Source organism: Pelophylax lessonae (genome assembly GCF_965119305.1).
Source record: "Pelophylax lessonae genome assembly, chromosome: 1".
Taxonomy (NCBI): domain Eukaryota; kingdom Metazoa; phylum Chordata; class Amphibia; order Anura; family Ranidae; genus Pelophylax; species Pelophylax lessonae.
This window is the reverse complement of record NC_138768.1, coordinates 690,317,718-690,341,246: the sequence shown is the minus strand read 5'-3', so window position 1 is coordinate 690,341,246 and position 23,529 is coordinate 690,317,718. Positions and strand designations below refer to the sequence as shown.

The window sequence follows — 23,529 nt, the reverse complement described above, 5'->3', positions numbered from 1 at the left end:
ATATATATATATAAATATCTTATTTTTAATAAGGAGTAGAAAAAACAAATACCCTTTCACTAAGTGGATAGGTAAGTTTTGTGTGGAGGACAGAGCAGAAATCAGAGGACTACTGAAAAATGTGTAAATGAGAGTTGACTACTGGCCTCAAGATCTGTGGTTTGAGTAGGACGTAGACTATACACACTACGATTCACGCTAACTTGAATTCATGATAAACACATGATAAAGAAACCACAAAACACTGGAAAAACAGAAGCAGCAGTGGAAAGTCGCTTACTCAACGCTTAAAAAAACCAGGAGGAAGAGACCACACCCCACCTTAACTGTTACTGCTATAAAATCGTGGTGGCAGGAAATGGCACCCAACAAAACCAATTTTTGAATTGGCTTCCAGTGTCTCAGCCCAACTAGCCCTACTCATTACATGAGTCCCCAGAGAGTGAGGCACACCAGAAGCAGTGCACAGATCTGGACCCGAAAAGCAATCTGTAGCTAATAAACAGAGGTCTGGAAAGCACCACAATGCAGAGCCCAATGTTCAAATTACCAGGTAGCCTTGTCATGACCATAGGATTACTCACAGTGCGGGTCTTCAGAGACTTAGGTTGTGCCATGGCTCTGGACCTGAAGAGTGCTCTGGGGCTAAAACAATACACACAGGTCTAGAAAGAACCACATGCAAAGCTCAGTGCCTGAAAGTCACATTTCAGGTTATCCTCACAATGAAACAAATGTTTTTTGGTTGCCAGTGTCCAAACCTCCTGAATGCAGCAGTATAACTCAAATGTCTAAACGTCTCCCTTAATTGATGATAAAAGATAATGTTTCAGGGAACATTGGAGGGCAATGGGCAGGCTGCTTTGAGGACACTCAGCAGGTGGGAGCAGCCAGAAGCGCTGGCGGTAGACCCGAGAAGACGAGGATTGAGGCTGCTCTGTGCAAGATCACAGAGCAGGTAAATATAACATGTTTATTTTTTTATTTTTACTTTTGGAATTACTTTAAAGTTACCATCTCCAAAGAATTTGAAACCTAGAGTTTTAACGTAACTTTTAAAATGATAGAGAGTCAGGTTATTCAGTGTATTGTATAGTGGATTTCCAGTCCACTATAGCCTAATGCACATTGGTCGAATGTCAGCTGGCATCGGCCTGTTCAATAGAAACCAGCCAATATTCGACCCTTGTGTACGGCAGCCAGCCTGACATTCCATTTTGCCGGCTTCTATCGAAGGCTCATTAGCGGAAAAGGTCTGCCGAATGGTTCCAGATCAGCGTTCTCAGCCAATGGCTGAGATCATTGGCGGGAGTGTTTTGGCGGGGAAGTCAGAAGACAGTAGCACAGCAGGGGAGATCGCTGTACTAACATCGGATTGTTAGTACAGTGGCTTTGTCCTGGGCTGTCAGTGGTGTGTACCAGGCTTCAAGGCTATTTAACAAGATTGTTGCAAGATTAACACACATTGCATTGATGTGTCCATATCTTTTAAAAGCATTCAAAGCCTCAATACGTCCAAATGCAGCATGCAGGGTCTCATTTTTTTTCATCTAAATGCACTATTGTACTCTACAGACCCTACTTAAAACAATGTCAAATGCACAACAACACATATGTTGCAAATGAGCCCAAAGGTTGTATAACCCTGATCGAAAGGGATCCATTATAAGCTAGTATGTGTTTTATTTCTACAAACTAATGTAGTTTTACAATTAACTTTGGTAGAAAATGTGGCTAGACAAAGCTGTAATTGTTAAAGTGTGTAGGCACATGTGGAGGGTGTCAGTATTTATTCAATACCTCCCTCTGTCTTTTTTGTTAAATACATATCATAAAAATTATACAGCTTTAAGCATATGTTATTACATGCCATTAAAATAAGCAACAGGATTTGATTTAAATACGTAATGGGTATGTGAAAGCTTATTTCAGCCATAAAACCTATCCATGTCTACAGACGTCAGTAAGATACCAGGCAAAAAGTCTTTTAGAGGTGTTTTTTTTCTTTATTAATGAATGGATGGTTATGGTTGGCCTCATTTACGAAAGGTCTGATGGAGGAGTTGAGCCTAGTAGCAACCATGGCTAAAAATTTCTCTCCAGAACCTGAAGAGCAGAACATTGGCTTAGTATGAATCTATAAGGATGGTCCTTCACAGCTAGATTTAGGCATTACTGCTAACAATTAATGAACAATAACAAGTTTCTGAATATGAATTTTTGTGATTAGGTTTTCTTTCTACACTAAATTAATAAACCACTTAACCAAAGACAGTTTGGAAAACCGGACTACGAGTCCTGGGATTGCTTCATATATTGATTCTTTATTAGTACCACAACACAGACATGCTGCCCCAAATGTAATCACTAATGGGGGTTCTGAATGAAGACAGACACCTTGGACAAGCTGCTTAATTAAATCAGCAAATGCAGACGTTTTGTCTTTTCGAGCCGGTTCACACTGAGGCGACACGACTCCTTACTACTTCGGGGGCGACTTGTGCATTACATTGCACCACGACTTCAGGGCGACTTGCAGGGACTTCACATAATGGAAGTCTATGCAAGTCGCTCCGAGGTCGCCCCGAAGTAGTACAGGACCCTTTTCCTAAGTCGGAGTGACTTCTGTCGCTCCTATTAGAACGGGTCCTGTAACGGTCAATGGACTGCGAGGGAGCGCGACTTGTCAGGCTGACAAGTCGCCTGACAATTCGGGCTAATGTGAACCGGCTCTTAAACAAACTAAACCCAGCTCTTTTTATTAGTTGCAAGTTGCATTTTTTTTAAGTTTTGTTTTGAATAAAAAGAGAGCATTCTAGGCAATGCTTCCATTATCTTAGGCAAAGTACAAATTACAAAGCATGCAAAAGTAAAACAGCAAGTAGGTAAAAAGCAAGAAGTAAAGAGTATACCGCATAGACATAACACTGCACAGATCAATTATGTTATTAGTCAAAGTTACAATACCTCACTAGCCATAAAATGCAAACCTCAATAATGTTATTTAACTCCAACTAAAAAAAACATTTTACATAGTGTGTTATTAACCACTTCTGGACCGGAAGATATTCCCCCTTACCAAAATATGACCAGGCCATATTTTGCGATTCGGCACTGCGTTACTTTAACGGACAATTGTGCGGTCGTGCGACGCTGTACCCAAAAAAAATTATGTCCATTTTTCCCACAAATAGAGCTTTCTTTTTGTGGAATTTGATCATCTGTGAGATTTTTATTTTTTGCGGTATAAAACAAAAAAAAGAGCGACAATTCTGAAAAAAAATAAAAACAATATTTTTCACTTTCTGCTATCTATATAACATTCTCAAAGTTTTTTACCATTTTAGTCCAATTTGTTTTCTGCTACATATTTTTGGTAAAAAAAATCGCAATAAGTGTATTTTGATTGGTTTGCGCAAAAGTTATCGCGTCTACCAACTTCGGGAAACATTTATCTCATTTTTATTGTTTTTTTTTTACTAGTAATGGCATCGATCTGCGATTTTTAGCGGGACTGCGACATTACTACAGTAATCATTGCTAAGAAAGGGGTTAACACTGTGGGTGATCAAGGGGTTAAATGTGAGCCTAGGAGAGTGATCCTAACTGTGGGGGGCGTGACTTGTGAAATGATCACAGAGCGCCTGTGATCCTATATAGAAGGATCACAGGCGCTCTGTGATCATTTCAGAGAGAAGAACGGTCAGCTGTGTTTACAACAGCTGACCGTCCTTCTTTCTCAGCGGGGAACGATCGCGGGTGTCAGACGGCAATCAGAGCCACCTACCCCGTGCATCGGAGTCCCCGCTGCCAAGTGGGGGAGGGAGTGTGATGCCGGCGGCGCGCGTTCGCCCCCTAGCTGCAGGCGCGCAACCGACATAGGTCTACGTCGTTTCGCGCAGGAGAGCCGCACTGCCGCAGTAAACTGGCGGCGGCGGTCGGAAACCGGTTAAAATGAATCTAAACTCAAAAGCATAATTGCAATATTTTGCAGCTTACCAATTCTTAGATGTGGTGGCTACATTTGTTTTATTTTTTTTATAGGCCTTTTTTTATTTATTTTATATTGGTGACCTGGACAGTAAGCATGTTATTCTTCATCTTCCTTTAACAGACCAGGCTGTCCAGCAAAAGTGGCAGTTGGGAAAACCCATTTACCACTGACAGGGGTGCTGCCTTAAAATTGTCAGTTTTTATTCATTCATGTAAAACCTTTATCCCAAAAAGAAAAAGAAAAATGGTGCTGTACCTGCCTAAAAGTGTTAGCTGGAGTTCGACTTTAGTTTGTTAGTCAAGTCCAACTAAATCTGCGAGTGCATCTATCACTAGCAAATTCCTCAGACTGACAATGCTGCTGTCCAAAGGTGTCCCCACTATTCCTCCTTTGGAGTGAAGTCACCCTAAGACAGGAATTGTTTTAAAAAAAAAAGCTTAAAAAAGAAAATGAATGCAACCACCACATTTAAAGGATAAGTTCACCTTTTGGAACATGTTACATATTCCACCCGATTTTAGGGTGGAACATGTAATATGTTCCCAGTGCTGCAACCGCTGCCCCCCCCCCCCCCCAATTTGAAAACAGTGATGCTGTGCGGGGCTCCACCCACACATCCGCGCCATTCATACACACACAGCTTCATATGCTTAGAGGCTGTTGGCTTGTAGTTCTCAATTAACTACTATGGTGCTGTGGAGCGCTGTGGTGGTTCATTGAGTCTTCCCATCAGGGAGTATCGGCTTACTGGTACGGGATTTGCTGATCGCTGGTGCCATGCTGTACAGGCTCCTACTACAAAAAATAATAAATGCACATTTTTGTACCTGCAAAATGATGTGCATTTATTATTTTTTGCAGAAGGGGAAACTTATCCTTTAAAAACTAGTAAACTGCAATACAGTATATAATATTTTTGTTTTTTGGGTATAGCTACGCTCTAAATTGCTATGTCAACTGAACCTATTCTACTGATACTATTCTCACACTGCAGCAGCAGATTAAGCAAATCTGTACAAACAGCATCAATCATTTCATAAAGGATTATCATATTAACATAAGAACTGTAAATTTCACATTACAAAAGTAGCAGCAATGGGTCTTGGGTAATGAGTCTGTTAATTCATTTAGGATCAGTGCTACCTCATAACATCATCATACTCAGAGCAGCGTGCCATTTTGCAACGTGTTGATTTAAATTTACGCCAAAATTATACTATTTTCCTGGAAAGAAGTTTGGCTTTTTTATGTTTATTCTTGTAAAAAAAAAAAAAAAGAAGACATGTTGGCTTTAGATATACTTTAAATTTCCCTTAAATAGTTGCAGTCATTTTTGCTGCACAGATATGCCTCTCGGCAAATTCTTTGATTGTTTGATTGTCCCGATTACAGCACTTATAAACATGTAGAGTATATACTTATCACTAATATAACCCTAACGCTATATCTAACAGTACCCTCTTATAGAGCAAGAGTTTATGGAAGGCTAACATAACATTAATCTTCAGGCCTTATGCACACTGGACGTTAAAAAAAGGCCAGTAGCATTAGCTGTAATAAGCTGTAGCTGTAGAATGATTTTTACAGCGTTTTTGCAGTAGCGTTTTTTTTTTTTTTTTAGCTGTAGTGTTTTTAAGCTTTTTTTTTTTTTAGCAAACCTATACTTCAACAAAAGCATGTGGCTCAAAAACGTTGTTAGCAGAATAGCCGTGTTTTCAGCGTTTTTCAGCATTTATCAAAGTTAAAGTGTTTTTACAGCTGAAAAACAATGACCCCTGATGAAGTTAAGTGGGCGTGACGTAACGTGTAGGGCAGAGGATACCGGAAGTGATGTGTTGACGAGATCAGCGCTCGTGGATGTTTTGACTGTCTGTAGTTTTTAAAAGTGAGTACTTAGTTGCTACTTCAGTAATAAAATTTTATAAAACGGTAATGCGCTATGGAGCTTCATCTTTTATCCACATATATTATTGAGCATATTAACCACTTCAGCTCGGGAAGCTTTTACCCCCTAATGACCAGGCCATTTTTTCCGATTTGGCACTGCATTACTTTAACTAACAACTTCACAGTCGTGCGGCGCTGTACCCAAATACAATTGATGTCCCTTTTTTTCCCACAAATAGAGCTTTCTTTTGGTAGTATTTGATTACCTCGGCACTTTCTAGATTTTGCGCTATAAACAAAAAAAGAGCGACAATTTTGAAAAAAAAACACAATATTTTTTACTTTCTGCTATAAAACATTCCCAATAAAAAAAAATTTAAATCAGTTTAGACCAATTTGCATTCTGCTACATATTTTTGGTAAAAAAATCCCGAAAAGCGCATTTTAATTGGTTTGCCCAAAAGTTATAGCATTTACGAGATAGATTTTTTTTTTTTAATTTTATTAGTAATGGCGGCAATCAGTGATTTTTAGCGGGACTGCGACATTGCGGTGGGAAAATCTGACACTAAGTGACACTTTTTGGGGACCAGTGACAATAATACAGTAATCAATGCTAAATAATATGCACTGTTCCTGTATAAATGACAGCTTAGCTGAGACATACATTCTCACTGTGCCTGTCTGACAGTAGAGCCGTCTGCCTTGTTTACATAGGCAGGCGGCTCTCCTGTCAGTTTCCCTGAAGATTGCGGGAGGCCGGCTGTGATCGAACCCGCTCCTCCTGCGGTCTGGCTCCCAATGTGTCTAATCACAGCGGGGGGCGTGACTCTCGAGGTGCACACGCGCCCTCGAGACTGTGTGCACATAATAACGTAGATCTACGTGATTATGCGCAGCGAGCCGCCCTGCCGCAGTAAATCTGTGTGGGGCGGTCATCAAGTGGTTAAAGATTAAAGGAAGAGGATTGCAGAGGTGACATTTTTACCCCTAGAGGTGCTGAGAGGGAAGGATTTGCACCTAAAAATGTATTATCCCATGCTGTTACCTTACAGCAGAAAGGTGAGCGGCCTGTAAATCACTATATTGAAGATTTACTTTTGGAGTCACCAAATATTTATTAGCATTTATCACATGGTGAAGGGACACACTGTGATTGATGCCATATGAAAGACTTTCTGTTTGCGCCTATATTATTTATGATATGTGTCACTTTTTATTTATTTATTTTTTGATTCACAGTATGGTATTTTGGCTTTGTATATTATTGCACTATACATGGTATATTTGAATGCAGTATTTTCATCTGGATTTTATATGTATTATCCCTGTACTATTTAGTTTTTTCACACAGATTGATAAATTTAGCATTGTATGCACAATATCACTTTAACAGTGCAGCGCCTTACATTTACCGTATTTACTATCAGTACATGTTATCAGTTTTTATAGTTGGCCAAAAAGCTTCCAAGATTGACAAGGCCACGTTTTTTTTTTTTTTAGGGGAGAATTCTTGTGGACCTCCAGGCTAGGGTATCTACCTACAGTACAGCGCATCCGGAAAGTATTCACAGCGCTTCACTTTTTCCACATTTTGTTATGTTACAGCTTTATTCCAAAATGGATTCAATTCATTATTTTCCTCAAAATTCTACAAACTATACCTCATAATGACAACATGAAAGAAGTTTGTTTGAAATCTTTGCAAATTTATTAAAAATAAAAAAAAGGAAAAAATCACATGCAGATAAGAAATAAACAGCCTTTGCCATCACACTCAAAATTGAGCTCAGGTGCTTCCTGTTTCCACTGATAATCCTTGAGATGTTTCTACAACTTTATTGGAGTCCACCTGTAGTAAATTCAGTTGAATGAACATGATTTGGAAAGGCACACATCTGTCTATATAAGGTCCCACAATTAACAGTGCATGTCAGAGCACAAACCAAGCCATGAAGTCCAAGGAATTGCCTGCAGACCTCCAAGACAGGATTGTATCGAGGCACAGATCTAGGGAGGGGTACAGAAACATTTCTGCAGCATTGAAGGTCCCAATAAGCACAATGGCCTCCATAACCTGTAAAATTGAAGACGTTTGGAACCACTGAGACTCTTCCTAGAGCGGACTGTGCTGTGGGGATGTTTTTCAGTAGCTGGAACTAGGAGACTAATCAGGATCGAGGGAAAGATGAATGCAGCAATGTACAGAGACATCCTTGATAAAAACCTGCTCAAAAGTGCTCTGGACCTGAGACTGGGGAGAAGGTTCATCTTCCAACAGGACAATGACCCTAAGCACACAGCCAAGATAACAAAGGAGAGGCTACTCTGAACTCTGTTAATGTCCTTGAGAGGCCCAGCCAGAGTCCACACTTGAACCCGATTGAACATGTGACAATGGCTGTGCCTTGACGCTCCCCATCCAACCGGATGGAGCTTGAAAGGTCCTCCAAATAAGAATGGGAGAAACTGCCCAAAAAGACTTAAGGCTGTAATTGGTGCCAAAGGTGCTTCAGCAAAGTATTGAGCAAAGGCTGTGAATACTTATGTACATTGGATATTTTTCGTTTTTTACTTTTACAAAATTTGCAAAGATTTTAAACTAACTTCTTTCATGTTGTCATTATGTGGTATTGTTTGTAGAATTGTAAGGAAAATAATGAATTTAGTCCATTTTTGAATAAGGCTGTAACATAACAAAATGTGGAAAAAGTGAAGCATTGTGAATACTTTCTGGATGCACTGTGTAAGCTTTTGCACAGAACTTATTTAAACGTTTGATACAAAAACACATGAATACATAATAAATAAAATGCAAACAGCACTGTTCCTGTAGCAAGAACAGGAACGATGTTGATGCTTTTAAGTTCAGACTTGTAAAGTTTGGATGTAAACACGGACAATGAACATCTCTTATTTGCTTCCATTTGCTCTGTTTAATATACCCTTTAAAGTGCTTTGTTATATCTGTTTGATTGGTGCAAAAAAATCAGTTGATCCTGCCAGAAATCCAGTGCTGTGCACTCCTTAGTGTTATCTCCAGCAATGTTATCAAAAAGTGTGTTAGGACTACATAACACCTTCTCCTTATATTATGGTGAAAAAAAGGGTAAAGGCTCTTTCACACAGTCCGCCTCTGTAAGCGGATCCGTGCTGCTCAGCAGGGGATCGTAAACACAGATCCCCACTGAGCAGGAAGGTGACAGCTCCCTCTCTGCTCTGTGTGCGGAGAGGGAGGTGTTAGAGCCCCCATGCATCTCTTTGGGAGAATCGGATGAGAACGGACCGCCTGTCCACTCTCATCCGATCTGATCCCCCTAGGGTTTCCATCCGTCCGGATTTCACAGACAGGATCGGATGCAGATGGCAGCGGGTGTCAGCGGAGATGTCTCCGCTGACATCCGCTGCCCCATAGGGATGCATGGGGGAACCGATCAGATCCGCTTAAAAAACTGACAGGCGGATCTGATCGGAGCGCTCGTGTGAAAGGACCCTAAGGCATTCTCTAGTCCCAACACACTTCTTGTCTTATAGTAGAAACACTGCTACTCAATAGATACTACAGTGGGTGAGACTTGTCACCATAGCAAAGAAAGTATGTTACTGGCAGGACAATTTGTACATTCTAGTTGCAAAAAATATTTTGCTATGATACATTGGCACTTCTATCCCATGCAGTAAATTAACCTTCCTAGCGGTATTCCCGAGTGTGACTCGGGGTAAGATTTTAGTGCCAAAAGCGGTAACCCCGAGTCACACTCGGGGTAGCGCTAAGAAGATCGCTGGATGCTGGAGGAGGTTTTACTTACCTTTTCTCCGGGATCCAGCGAAGACTGCCAGCGGTGTGCGGCGGCGGAGCTCTCTCCCGATCGTATGCGAGCCCCGGCTTCCGTCTCCGGCGACGTGACGTCCGCCGGGGGGTGGAACCGGCGGCAAATTCGAATGTAAAATGCACCAAACACACTGATATCGTTCAAAATAAAATAAAATCACATTACATTACCCCCCAGTGCCCTTTCCTGCAGTTTTACTGTACTTTTTATGTAAATATATGTATATATATATATATATATATACATATATATACAGTATATATATATATATATACGTATATATATACACATATACATACATATATATATATATATATTATATATATATATACACACACACACACATATTATATATATATATATATATATATATATATACACATATATATGTATATATATATATATATATATATATATATACACACGTATATATATATATACACGTAATTCTTGTGAATGAGCAGCCCAAACCAACTGTATACATTATATATATATATATATATATATATATATATATATATATACGTATATATATATATATATAATATATATATAATATATGTATACATAATATATGTATACATACATATATATATATATATATATATATATATATATAATATGTATAATAAATGTATACAGTTGGTTTGGGCTGCTCATTCACAAGAATTACATGCTTTCAGCACCTAAAATAATGGTACCGCTTTCAGCACCTAAAATCCAAAAGAATCATACCGCCAGGGAGGTTAAGAGTATAATGGTATAAACTAGATGTTCTATGCTGGACTGTTAAATTCAATAGGCATGGCTGCTGAGAAAAAAAAAAAGTTAACAGAAAGATCCAGGATTCCATCAATAATTAATCAATTAGCAAAATTTGTGTCTGCATTTATATTTCTGGTATTCCAATTTTGGGTTCTGTGATGACCAGAATCCCCAACTGATGCTTTGACATTTAATATGACACTTGTTTTATAAAAAAATGATACTGTGTTTGCCCGAAAATAAGACCTACCCTGAAATTAAGACCTACTGTTATTTTCAGGGAGGGCTGCAATATAAGCCCTAATTCAGTGTCTGTAAAATCCTAGCATCCACTTTATTACTGTGTTATATGATGTCCAGGGTGTTTCTGTAATCTAATAGTGAGAAATACCTTCAGTACAGCGCCGCTCGGCACTCAGCTGATTCCTTGCTCTACTCTTCTCCTCCTCTCATAGCTGTTAATATGGGATCTCAGTCCCTCCCCTCTGTAGTGTTCAGAGCAGGTCACGGAAGCACACATTCCTGTATCTCAGCTCTCTCCTCCCTCTGCTGGCCGCTGTCTGTATCGCACACATTCCTGTATATCAGCTCTCTCCTCCCTCTGCTGGCCGCTGTCGGTATCGCACACATTAATGTATCTCGGCTTTCTCCTCCCTCTGCTGGCGCTTCGGTGACCCCCAGCTGTCAGCGGGGGAGAAAAGAAGGAGAGCAGAGCGGGAGATGAGCTGAGCACCAAGATTTGCTGTACCGAAGGTATTTCACACTATTATATTATAGAAACACACTGGACATTATATAACACAATATTAGAGTGGATGCTAGGATTTTACAACCACTTTTACTAGATTCACATAGGGGATTCCTGACAGGCAGGGAGGGAGAAGACAGCACACAACAGATAAGACCTACCCCGAAAGTAAGCACTACTGTGTCTTTTGGTGCCGGGCTTATTTTCGGGGAAACACGGTAGTAGTAAGCCTAATCTAAACTAAAACCTATAAATTCTACATGTAACACAAAACTGCTACAGTGGTAAAGAGGTCATATTAAAAAAAAAATAAAAAATTAAAAAGTCATTAAACATTTCTAAGAAAACACATACAGAGGTACTGGTATTGCTAGCTGAATGCTAGGTTAGTTTAAACTTAATTACCAGGGCACAATCCCAGTTTGGGAATAGGACAGATTTTAGTGGCTGGATCAATTTTAATGTGGGAAGTACTGGTTTAGAGGGCTTTGTATCACATTTTATATAGGTACCTTTATTTTCACTACTCAGCTGGTTTTATCCTAGATTTAATAACTTAATTAATATGGCTAAACGTTTAAATGTTTAAGGCCAGGTTCACACATATGCAAACTGGCTGCGGGTTTCCCGGCATCCAATTCACATGACAGGTGAGTGTGACTGGCTCTCAATGGTGCCGGTTCACATAGCTCTGGGGTGGCCGGCGTTTGCATTTGGAAAGGGTCTTGTGTATCTTTGGTTCTGAATCAGGTTAGAAATTTGGACCTGAATCGGCGAACAGGGACGCACTGGACCCCCTGCTGTGAACCGCGGCTGCAGCATGTGTGAACCAAGCCTAAATAAAAATGTATATTGCTGGGGGAGGTGAATGCACTACGTGTCCTTGAAAGAAAAATCTACGATAAAAATGAATAGTAGATTTTGAACAATTCTATTTGATCTTATTAAAACATAAGGGTTCGCCCCTGTACAATGGGAGATCTGTCCACCCAGGAAAGAAAATTTAGTTTTTCTCCCCCAGCCCCTTGGTTTCCTGGGACCAGGTAGTGATAGTCCTCATATTGTGGCATTCTTTCAAACACAGTTGTTTTATCTAAGTGTCAATCAAAGGACATCATTACAGTAGATGATAAGGGGGCTTACATGGCTTACAATATCTGTATGAAAGTGAAATGCCTTTTCAACTTATACAGTAAATGTGTTTACCATATATGTATTTCAAATAATTATTAGAACACTCAAATTATTTGGCTGGTTTGTTAAGTATGAGATAATGTGTATTTTCAAACAGCTGTTTTATAAAGGGACATTTTAGATTAGAAAAGAGATATGCACATGCGTAAGTTCAAAATTATTTACAAAAAGACTGCATTTCTTCCCAATGACATATAGTCATGGAAACCAGTCAAATGCTTCAGGAACATGTCAAATAATTAGCATATGTAGCAATTATGATCAGTATGCTGGGAATGAGAATATAATTGTTTTCCAAACAAGTTGGATAGAGTGAAGCATGAAAATCTATGTATCACTCTTTGACATTGCACTTTTCGAGCTGTAATTCCTATAATTCCCAGCCAGAGCATGGAGAGGGGAAAATGTGGGATGGCTGACATAATTCACATTACTCAGTCTGTTAGCACTACAAAATAGCTGGCATATTTCCGAATGTGTAGTATGCCTGGCAGGTATTTACTTTACATTCATGCTAAAATAATACTTCAGCTGTGTTATTTCTGTTAACAAATTACAAGATCATAATACATTTTAGAGACAGGGCTTCTCTGTTGTCTTTTAGTCACATTCTATATACAAGAATTTAATTTGACTTGTAGAACAAATATATATACACTTTTACAAGAATTCAGGTTTGGAGACATTTAAAAAAAAAAAAGGGGGTTAATTATCACTTGACCTTAAAGACAGCCAAAAACATAATTCATAATTGACATTAATATTGGGCAATCATACCCCTAGAAAGCCCTCAGTCTCCGATGAGGATCACATTACATGAAAATCAATGAAAAATGGAAGGCCATACATTAACCAATTTCCTTTTTTTCAACCATAGGTTGAAGAAAAGAAAATTGCTTGATTCCACCATCAACACATTCAGTGTTGATGGGGGAATCACTCTCACAGATCTATTGTATTCTGACAGCAGGAGGTTGTCCAATGGATCGACTTGAGTATGACCAGCCTTCTCATGGATTGAAATTTGGCTGGTTGCTGCTTACCCGGATGGATTTCAATCTGTCTATGAGCTACGGAAGACACCCTGATTGGATGGCGAAACGCATCTAGCGATTGGCTGAGCGTACCTTGACGTAATTTCCGGCCGGTGAAGCGCACGCTGCGGGAGCAGCGTCCCACCGAGCCGTGCCCAGTTACTGTTTCATTTTGTAAGTAGATTTCTTTTATTAATAAATCGAGTTTATATATACTTCACCATGGATGGCTCTTTATTATCCTTTATGAGGGAACTCGGGATCTAACAAGGGCCATCTCCAAGGATTTCTCCCACTAAAGTGAACACCCAAGGCTGTGGGTGAAAAGAAGCTGTGACTACACTAAAGGATTTATACAGACTGCCAGCATACTAACACTTTGCGGTAAGTAGACAACCACAGGGGGAGCACCTCTACGGTATTCCAAGTGAAGCACAGAAGCACTTTTTTTCTGCACTATATGGACACTTTATGGACATTAATTTTTATATTTATTCATTTATAATTTCACTGAATGAGTTGTTGCTATATTGATTGCAATAATTTGCACATTGGTATATTTTGCACATTTTCAGCATATCATTGCATTAGTTTGCACATTGGGATAATTTGCACAATTAGTTTACTATTAATAGCAGCGCTGTAACAATAATTTCTTCTATCACTTTAAAGGCACTAGCACTTTAATTTGCAGCAGCAGCTATTTAATACACATATTATCATTAATTTTATTAATTTTAATAAATTATTTATTACTTACGCACATTACTTACCATATGCGTGAGGTCACACCTTTACACATTCTAGATGCAAGCTGTTTGCATTCTTAGCGGATCATCTGTTTTTAACTGCAGGTAATCACTCTGGATGCAATTACAGCCAAAGACATGAATATATGGCTGTAGCTGCTGTCTGCATGACATTGCTTTGTACAGGCTGAACAGGCTCAACTATCCACCGGGGGTCAGCATACAATAGCATGCACTGTAGATCAGTCCATCCACACTGTATAGTGTGGAAGGAGGAATCTGACAGACCTTATCCATTCAGCCTGCTGAATAAAAAAAAAACTATCAGTGTGTGGCCATGTTGCACATATTTTATTAAAAATGTTTAAGAACTCTACTAATAACAAATATTAGTGACTATATAGTGCTCCAGCCACTGGACTTTTAAAACATATGTAACATTTCTTTTTTCCACACACAATAAAAGAATCTTTAACCATGCAAAAAGGCAATAAATCATCATCAATTTCACAGATTTTCATTTTTATATTACCCCAAATATATTTCTATATTAACCATCTAATTATTGTGAACTATGGGTATCTGCAGTTTTCCTAACACATCCTTAGGACTGTTCTCCACATTCAATTGTGTCAGATATAAAAATGTATTAAGGAGAGGTTACTGTCTCTTACAAAAAGCATGTCCAACCAATCAGTAAATTAGGAGATATAAGTTAAAGATTATCCCAACAGTTAAACTTTGCCCTGCCCTGTACTCTCTTGCTGTTGGGTCTTTAACATGATGAGTTGTTTCATTGATCAATAAAACCATAAAAATAGAGAGAAAACAGGGAGAGGCCACATTGACCCTCCTGTTACCCACTAACAGGAGGACTTTGAAGGATGTGGAGTTGTCACAAAATTGTGAGCATCATAAACTTGATTTGATAAAAAAAAAGTCAAAGCAAGTTTATGATGCTCATCATTTTGTGACAACTCCACATCCTTCAAAGTCCTACTGTTAGTGGGTAAGAGGAAGGTCAATGTGGCCTCTCCCTGTTTTCTCTCTTTATTTTTAAGTTTTTATGGATTAATTATGGATGTGGATACAGTTAGTTGTCTCTAGAACTGATATTTAATATTTGATGCTTGTTACATTGATCAATAGGTAGGTTTGTCAGAATGAAGTGGCAATTTTCAGGACAACTTACAGAAAAAGTCACGGCTTGCATATAGTTTCAGCTTACCTATACTTATCCTAATTTACTTATTTCTTTGACAAATAGTTACTTCATTTTATGCATTTTTCACACGTTCTTAATTTTTTTATCAAGGCTTATGAAATGCTAACTTTAAGAACATATTGCAACTCGAACTGTACCATGAAAACACTAATATCGGCACAAAAGAAGATAAAGCTTTACCTGTGGTGTGTCCCAATTTATCATTAGAGTGCTGAGTGAGGTCAATTGTTCTGTCTATTTGAAACATTTTTAGGTCTTCTTCATCTAAGGCAATGTCTCCCCAAAAGACAGCTAAAAGAAAAAAAAGAAAGAAAGATTAGAAACAATAACTGTGTACTCTCTTCCTTTACTCAGAAAATGAATATTTCACAAATCTATGAAAACAACATTCCAACAAATTAGCAGAAACCATTGGCTCTAGTATTTCAGACTGATCACCATATACTGCCATATTCTTGTATGTACAGACATACTCATTCGTAAATATGTGACATACATTCTTGGCATTCTCAGAGAATGTTCACATGCTTGAAATGCAATTAAAAGTTTGAAAACAAATATGTACATCTTTTACAGCAGGCACATAAAATACCAATGCCCTTTTGGTTACAAATACGGTGCGTCCATTTCTGTCATGAAACTTGTAAAATACCTTTTACTTATTAATAATACTATTAAGAATGATGTTTAAATGTCAAATGTAAGCATTTATTTAAAATATCTGTAAAATCAAATACAAATTTTCTGTGTAGCTAAGTGCAACATGTTGGAACTTTTCTATATAGGTAGTTGTGAAAAGACTAATGTTTATGTGCATGTAACCATTTAATTTATTTTGCCTTTTTCTAATTATATTGTTAAGGACTGTCTTCTATATAAAGCCTGACTAATAATAATAGTAATAGCTAAAAACACCTGATAAATGAATCAATTCATAGTTTTTTGCTAAGAGCAAGAGATAACCTATAAAGAGAGGAATATATTTGCAGCCTATAAAATGATTGCAAAAAATGTAAGAAAAATGTATAATACAGCAAAAAAAAATGACTGAAATAAGCAGAATGCATTTTTAGTCATAAAAGTATAATACTGTTCTTTTGATGATGATGCAGGATGCTGTTAGCTGGTCGTAATCTAGAGCTCCAGATCTCACTCACATCAAGCTGACAGGTGCATGGCTACCAAGGACAGTTCTTGAGGCTTTGCCTGAATGGCTTCTATCAACAACATCTAATCACCAAAGACAGATGCTTGACAGGCATGGTCACTACAAGGTGAATGCATCCACAAGGCTAACTTGTTTTAAATTACTGGACAACTATGTAGTACATGTACTTTCATGGGTAAATGCTTTTAGAAGTGTAAATAAATTAGTCCAAAAAATCTTTAAATAATGTGAGAAAAACAGTTTACTTGTTACAAATCACCCATGTGTTGAAATCAGGATTTCATTTCTCGTATGAAGGAATTAGTACCATAAAACCTCATTGGCAGAACAAGGCCAAATGTCTCAATGTGTAGGAGTAAGTAAAGGAAATGTATTAGTGTATTCCTGCCAATGCAGAACAAATGGAGTCAATCAGAAGACATCACTACCTGTCCTATGTGTGAAATAGGATCGATGCAAAGGAGAGATTTAAACAATAGCCCCATGTTTAGTAGAACAAATTGCTGGGAACGGGGGAAACAGTAGGGCATGGCATAGCTTTAAATACCAAAGTTATGTTTATACACAGCTCGGTTTCAGCAGAAAAAATTAGCTTTAAAAACAATAATTATGTTTTCAATCTGCCCAGCCCTTAAGAGGTAAACGTGCCATGATGTGTAAGTACAAAAGCTAAATTGAGAGATACATGAGAGAATTTATTCTTTTTAATATGCTTGTGAAATTAGACAGATTAATGTAATAAAACAACTATATTGAAAACGAACTATAATAAAGATTTCAAATTAATGTTTTCATATATATATATATATATATATATATATATATATATATATATATATATATATATATATATATATATATATATTGTATTATCTGGCGTATAAGACTACTTTTGAACATCAAAAAAATATCCCAAAAATGGGAGGTCTTCTTATAGGCCGAGTATAATATCTCCAAGGTAACCTAAGTATAAGTATTACTGGTAGATCATGTAATAGGGGGGTCGTCTTATACGCCCAGTCGTCTTATACGCCGGAAAATACGGTATATATATTTTTTTTTCCTAATAAATTATGTACGTGGGGGCAGCCACAATTATTTATTTCATATGCAAGCTATCTCTACAAAAGCTAGCCATACATGGCTTAAACTTTGGCTGGAATTCTGAATCAACCAAATTTTGAGCTGCAGGTGGCCCATCACCCAGCTTAACAAAAATTTTTTAAATTGACTGAGCTAGGTGTAAAATTCTCAGAGTCCGAAAAGATTCATTCACTTTTTGGCTAATTAAACAAACACGGGTGCTGCAGCAACCTTAATAAAATAGCCAGCAGCAGAAATTCCTCCATGCTCTTTCTCCCTTTCCTGTCTTCGATCTTTGTTCCCAAACATGAGGTGCATAAAATCTATATTTAACTGTTAATCAATAGGCACAAACCTGTTGAAGATATTAAAGTGGACATAACCAGATTTGTGTCGAAAATTAGAATAAATTGTCTTTTTCCCAAAATCTCTAGAAAAGGGCCTTTTTTTCTACTCAGATTTTGCAGTTTACCTACGGGAGTTACCTGGGGAAAACACTGGTGATGTATCCTTCCCAGGAGGCAGCAGTGCTAATTCAAACGAGAAAGTTGGGTCACAAAAATGTAAAAAACAACTATTTAAAATAGGACTTAAAGTGGAATTCCAGTGAAAAATCGAAATATACACTTGATTAGTAGTATGAATAATATAATACACTTTATATTATACATTATTGCTGAATATCTGATAAGAAACAATTGTCTAAACTAGACGACGTAAGCATCAAAGCAAAATCCTGCTCAGCCCAACCCTGCACTGCCCCTATCACGCCCAGCCCCACCCTAGTCACTCCCGGTCCTGCCACATCTATGATGTCATATGTATTCTTATGAATAAGGATGCACAAGCATCCTCATTCATGAGCATGTTCTAACAGGAGGAAGGTGACATGTTCACCAGCTGCCCTAGTTGTAGGACTGGAGAGGCATTGCTGTCACATGACTGCAATGAATTATAATGAAAAAAGGTACAAACAGATTCAAGCAAACTTGCACATAAGGATGGACTTGCATTCTTTAACTGATCGTGGGAAGTTATTTCAACACAAGCCTTTTCTGCTACTTTAAAGATATTTAGGTATTAGCATCCAGTGCTGCATGCACAGGAGATTTATGTGTTTGGGATCTGCTTCAAAGGTCTGCTTTAGGTAAAGTAAAGTTAAACATAGGAAACCTATTATTCAGTTAAAATGCCTCATTCTCTAATATACAATCCTAAAGACTTGTACGAAAATGCATATTTCAGTAGAGGTATGAGAGTGGATGCAAAAAAAAAAAAAAACAGAGCCAAACATCATCAAAGACTGCACTATGGTTGTCAGGGCCATAAAAGGAATTATGGCAACAATTAATACAAAGGAGACCATAGTCACTCAATAAAAGCCCTGGGGCACCGGTCCTGGGTGCTAAGGGGCTGGGAACCTCCTTCTACACCAATACACATCCACTATTTAAGAAATTTCCCTATTACTGTTTGCATAGAGTATTCTTGGAGTAAAGATCAAAGCAAACTTTTTTTACCCAAAAATACCCTGCAACTAATGGTTTCTGAAAGCTCTTGTGCAATCAGAGATTATTGCAACATTGCCACAAAAGCAAGTAATAATAATAATAACAATAATAATAATAACCATGCAATAATGTAAAACCAGCATGCATATTTTTATTTACTGCAACATTAATTACTTGAACAGGTAAATTTCACTTATACTGTAAAAGGAGAAGTTCAGATCAAGGCATTTTGTTCTACAAATATAAAAAATCAACATATTTAAGCATGTTTATCCCCTGGTAAAAAATGAACTACCTTAAATCTTTCAGTACATGGCAATCAACCAATCAGAGCAGTGAGTTATATCATATTATCTACTGTGGATACATGGATTAAAATTCAGACAAGTCAGTAGGGACCAGCCAAATTTTGAATTGTGTATGGACACCCTGGTTGTACACTAGTCGATCTATGGATCAAATTGTGTATGACCAGCCTGCTATAACCGGCAACACTAACCATTGGGTTCTGCTGGCACAGAAGACTCCCCGTGCTCTCTGGTGGCAGAACACGATAGCACTGAGGGAGGGATTCCCCCATCAACACTGACTGAAGGTGCAAGCAAAGAAAATCGCATAATGTATGGCCTGCTCAAGACTGAACTATCTCTAGAAAAAGAAAAATATTATAGGAATGGACTCCATATATTTTAGGTATTGTTGGGCTAATGAGCATATTTTTAGTTCTTCTCTTTTTATTTCTTCTTTTCAGAAATGTAATAATAATAATATGTATTGCAATGGCTGTTACCGCCATTCCTTAAAGTCCCTAGAGAAGAATGAAACCAATATATGGTGTATATACAGTACTAATGCAAATCATTTGTACCAATTTCTGTTTGGGGATCTCACATGGTTACGTACTCTGTAACGTATTTACTTCGAGGTAATAAATGCACAACGTATTTCCAGAGTACAATTGATTTTTAAGGCTTGCTACAACCGTGTTAAATTAAAATCACTATGATGATTTATAGCACCATGGTCTGAAGACTGCTCAACAACAACCAGTCAATATTTCTGTCAATATCAGATCTTCTAAACTGCTATAGGCTGCATTTTTACAATGTAATCAGTCAGGTAATTACTGCTTGGAAACTTCTTGTTCATTTCTAACACCTCCAATTGACTGTATATGAAACAGTGCCAAAATATGCATGTTTTCCTGTGGTACTTAGAATACAAACAAATAGCAAACAATGCCACCCATTTGGCTCAGTGGATACTTTAAAACCTGGTCTTTGCAATGGAGTCAGAACTGCCTGCCGAGCACGCAAACAGTTAGCAAGGACTGCAGTGTGAAAAAGTCCTTAGGAGATCAGCTCAGCCATACCCAGCTTTAGAAATAAATAAAAAATGATCAGTAGGTTACATTTGGAAGACCTAAGCTGGCCATAGATGGAGAGATTTTCTTTCCTGCAACCATGTGTTGCAGGAAATAAAATCGCTTGCTACCCCCAGCAACACAGTGTCGATTGGGGAATCACTCCCATTAAGTCATTGTGTTCTCCCACTGGTGGGACGAGGGAAGCCGCCTCCCTCATGAGAACACAGTGAATACTGGTCATGGCTATAATATCTGCTAGCAATAATCACATGTAAACTCCGGCAGTCTCGTTGTACCCAAGTTGCTGAACCGGCTGAGATTCGAACTGTCTATGACTGGCTCTAGACAGCTTTGCCATTAGGGTTTGTGTGCACAGGAGTATTAGGGCATATAATTTAAAATACAAATGTATTTCGGCACCTCAATCGTCAATGGCTGCTGTTGCCTTGGCTCTCGTGCACATCACTGCATCCACTTTTAGCAACAGTGGGGCAACAGTGGGGCATAGTTCCTGACACCAACAATGGGGCACTAGTCCTCTCACTGACACCAATGATGGGGCATTAGTCTTCTCACTGACAGCAATGATGGGGTACTATTCCACCCATTGATACCAATGATAGAGCACTATTTCCCTCACTGACACCAATGATAGGGTACTATTCCTCCAAATTGATACCAATGATGGGGCACTATTTCTCTCACTGACACCAATGATGGGGCACTATTCCTCCGATTAATAACAATGATGGAGCACTATTTCTCTCTCTGACACCGATGATGGAGTACTATTCCTCCCATTGATACCAATGATGGGGCACTATTCCTCTCACTGACACCAATGATGGGGCACTATTCCTCTCACCGACACCAATGATGGGGCACTATTCCTCCCATTGATACGAATGATGGGGCACTATTTCTCTTACTGACATCAATGAAGGGGTACTATTCCTCCCATTGATACCAATGATGGGGCACTATTCCTCTCACTGACACTAATGATGGGGCACTATTTCTCCTACTGTCACCAATGATAGGGGACTATTCCTCCCATTGATACCAATGAAGGGGCACTATTCCTCCCACTGGCAATGATGATGGGGCATTACTTCTACTATTGATACCAATGATGGGCCACTATTCCTCCCATTGATACCAATAATGGGGCACTATTCCTCCCATTGATACCAATAATGGGGCACTATTCCTCTCATTGATACCAAAAATGGGGCACTATTCCTCCCATTAATACCAATACTGGGGCACTATTCCTCCCGTTGATACCAATGATGGGGCACTATTCCTCCTACTGACAATGATGATGGGGCACTACTTCTACTGTTGATATCAATGATAAGACACTATTATTCCCCCAAATACCAATGATGGGAGTTTGTTTACTCTAACTGATGCCAGGACATTTTCTTCTCCCACTGGCCACAGTCCGGGCCCCCAAAAGTGTAAAGGACAGTAAATTGGCCCTTTGTTTATAAAGTTTGGAGACCCTTGCCTTACTGCATAGAATGCAGTAAGGTAAAAAATATATATAATGCAAATATATATAATGCATAGAATGCAGTAAAGTTAAAAAAAAAAAAAACTTTTGCCTTTACAAACACTTTATTTGCAAGATATGGCTGTTGGTGGGTATACAGAGCTCCGAGCATACTGAACGCGGCTGTATTTTGTAATTCATTTGTACAGGTGGCTGTATGAAACACCTGTGGCTCTCAGGCCCAAATTTTACATTATATGCCCCAGTACACCCATGTGCCTGAACTTAAAAGTATAAGAAGTATATTGTTGTTCTTTGATTTATTAGCCTAATTAAAAGAACATAAACTCACAGAATACTAATGTTTAGTTTACAAGCATTCTCCTACACAGATTTGTTCTTTCTGGTTTGCTATTAGAAGTTGCTCTGTTGCTCTTTTCACAGAGCCCACTAGCTTCAGTTTCTTTTCTAAAGTACATTATTACATTAAGGAGCTTAAACATACAAGGCACCATTTATGTCTGGAAAAGACCTAAAATAGCAAATATATTTTCCCGATTTACAGGTTTCTGCTTCTTTGGGTGTTTATGAGACAAGGAGATATTCTAGAAGATGTTTATCTTCTTTAAGAGGCCATGAGCTAAATAGCCTCCAACCCTCCATGAGTTGGTGATATCTGCTGTTACTTCCTGACCCTGCCAACACAGGCAATGAATGAAAATTATTCCATATCTTTGAGTTACAACAAACTATAATATTGTAGGCAGATACTGTTCTAGTCACATAAAAAAATCTAATTTTTCAGCCAGACATAATAAAAATGTAAAGTTAATGTAACTAATTGCATTTGGGTATTATAAAAAACATTATCTTTTTCATATCCAGATATTACTGATATCACTAGATGCATGTTTCTCCGCCATGATGTTGCTATCTGCAAGGAAAATTCTTGTGTAATCAGAACACCTTCTCCTCAAATGAGATCCACATATTAGGTAAATATATAATTACATTAGATAAAGAGCAATTGATGTGTATTTTCAGAATTCAATGATATCAGTTTTTAGCAGTTTAGTGTTGCAATTGTAGTGATTCAAGGCTATTAGTGCTTAAAGTGGTTGTAAAACCTTACACATAGCCATTGAAGTAATTCAATGAATCCTCTTACATAAGTTGTACTTGTTTATCTGCAGTCTTCTCTTCACTACATCTGTTCAAAGCCCAGAAAATATACAGCTTGTCTGAGCTGTCAGAAAATAGGGGGCAGATAGCTAAAATTACACACTGCAGAACTCAGTGCGGAGAGCTTTGCAAGCTGTATGGAGGAAAGGGACACCCCTCCCCTTCACACAGCACATAAGAACAGAGCTGAGGCTGTCAATAAGCTGGAGCTCCTCCCCTCTCAACTTTTTTCTCTTGGTGTCAGGAAAACTTGGCAGAAGTGACAAGCCGAGGAAGGAAGCAGCAGACAGAA

General features: G+C 38.3%; 1 protein-coding gene across 1 annotated transcript in view; it reads right to left on the bottom strand.

Moving 5' to 3' along the window:
• The window catches only part of TLL1 (tolloid like 1), a 234,205-nt gene that overhangs the window by 127,368 nt on the left and 83,308 nt on the right, over nucleotides 1-23,529 (bottom strand). Inside the window, exon 2 of the mRNA XM_082268794.1 lies at nucleotides 15,610-15,720. Within this exon, the coding sequence (XP_082124920.1) occupies nucleotides 15,610-15,720 (111 nt within the window). The remainder of the gene's footprint in view (nucleotides 1-15,609; nucleotides 15,721-23,529) is intronic.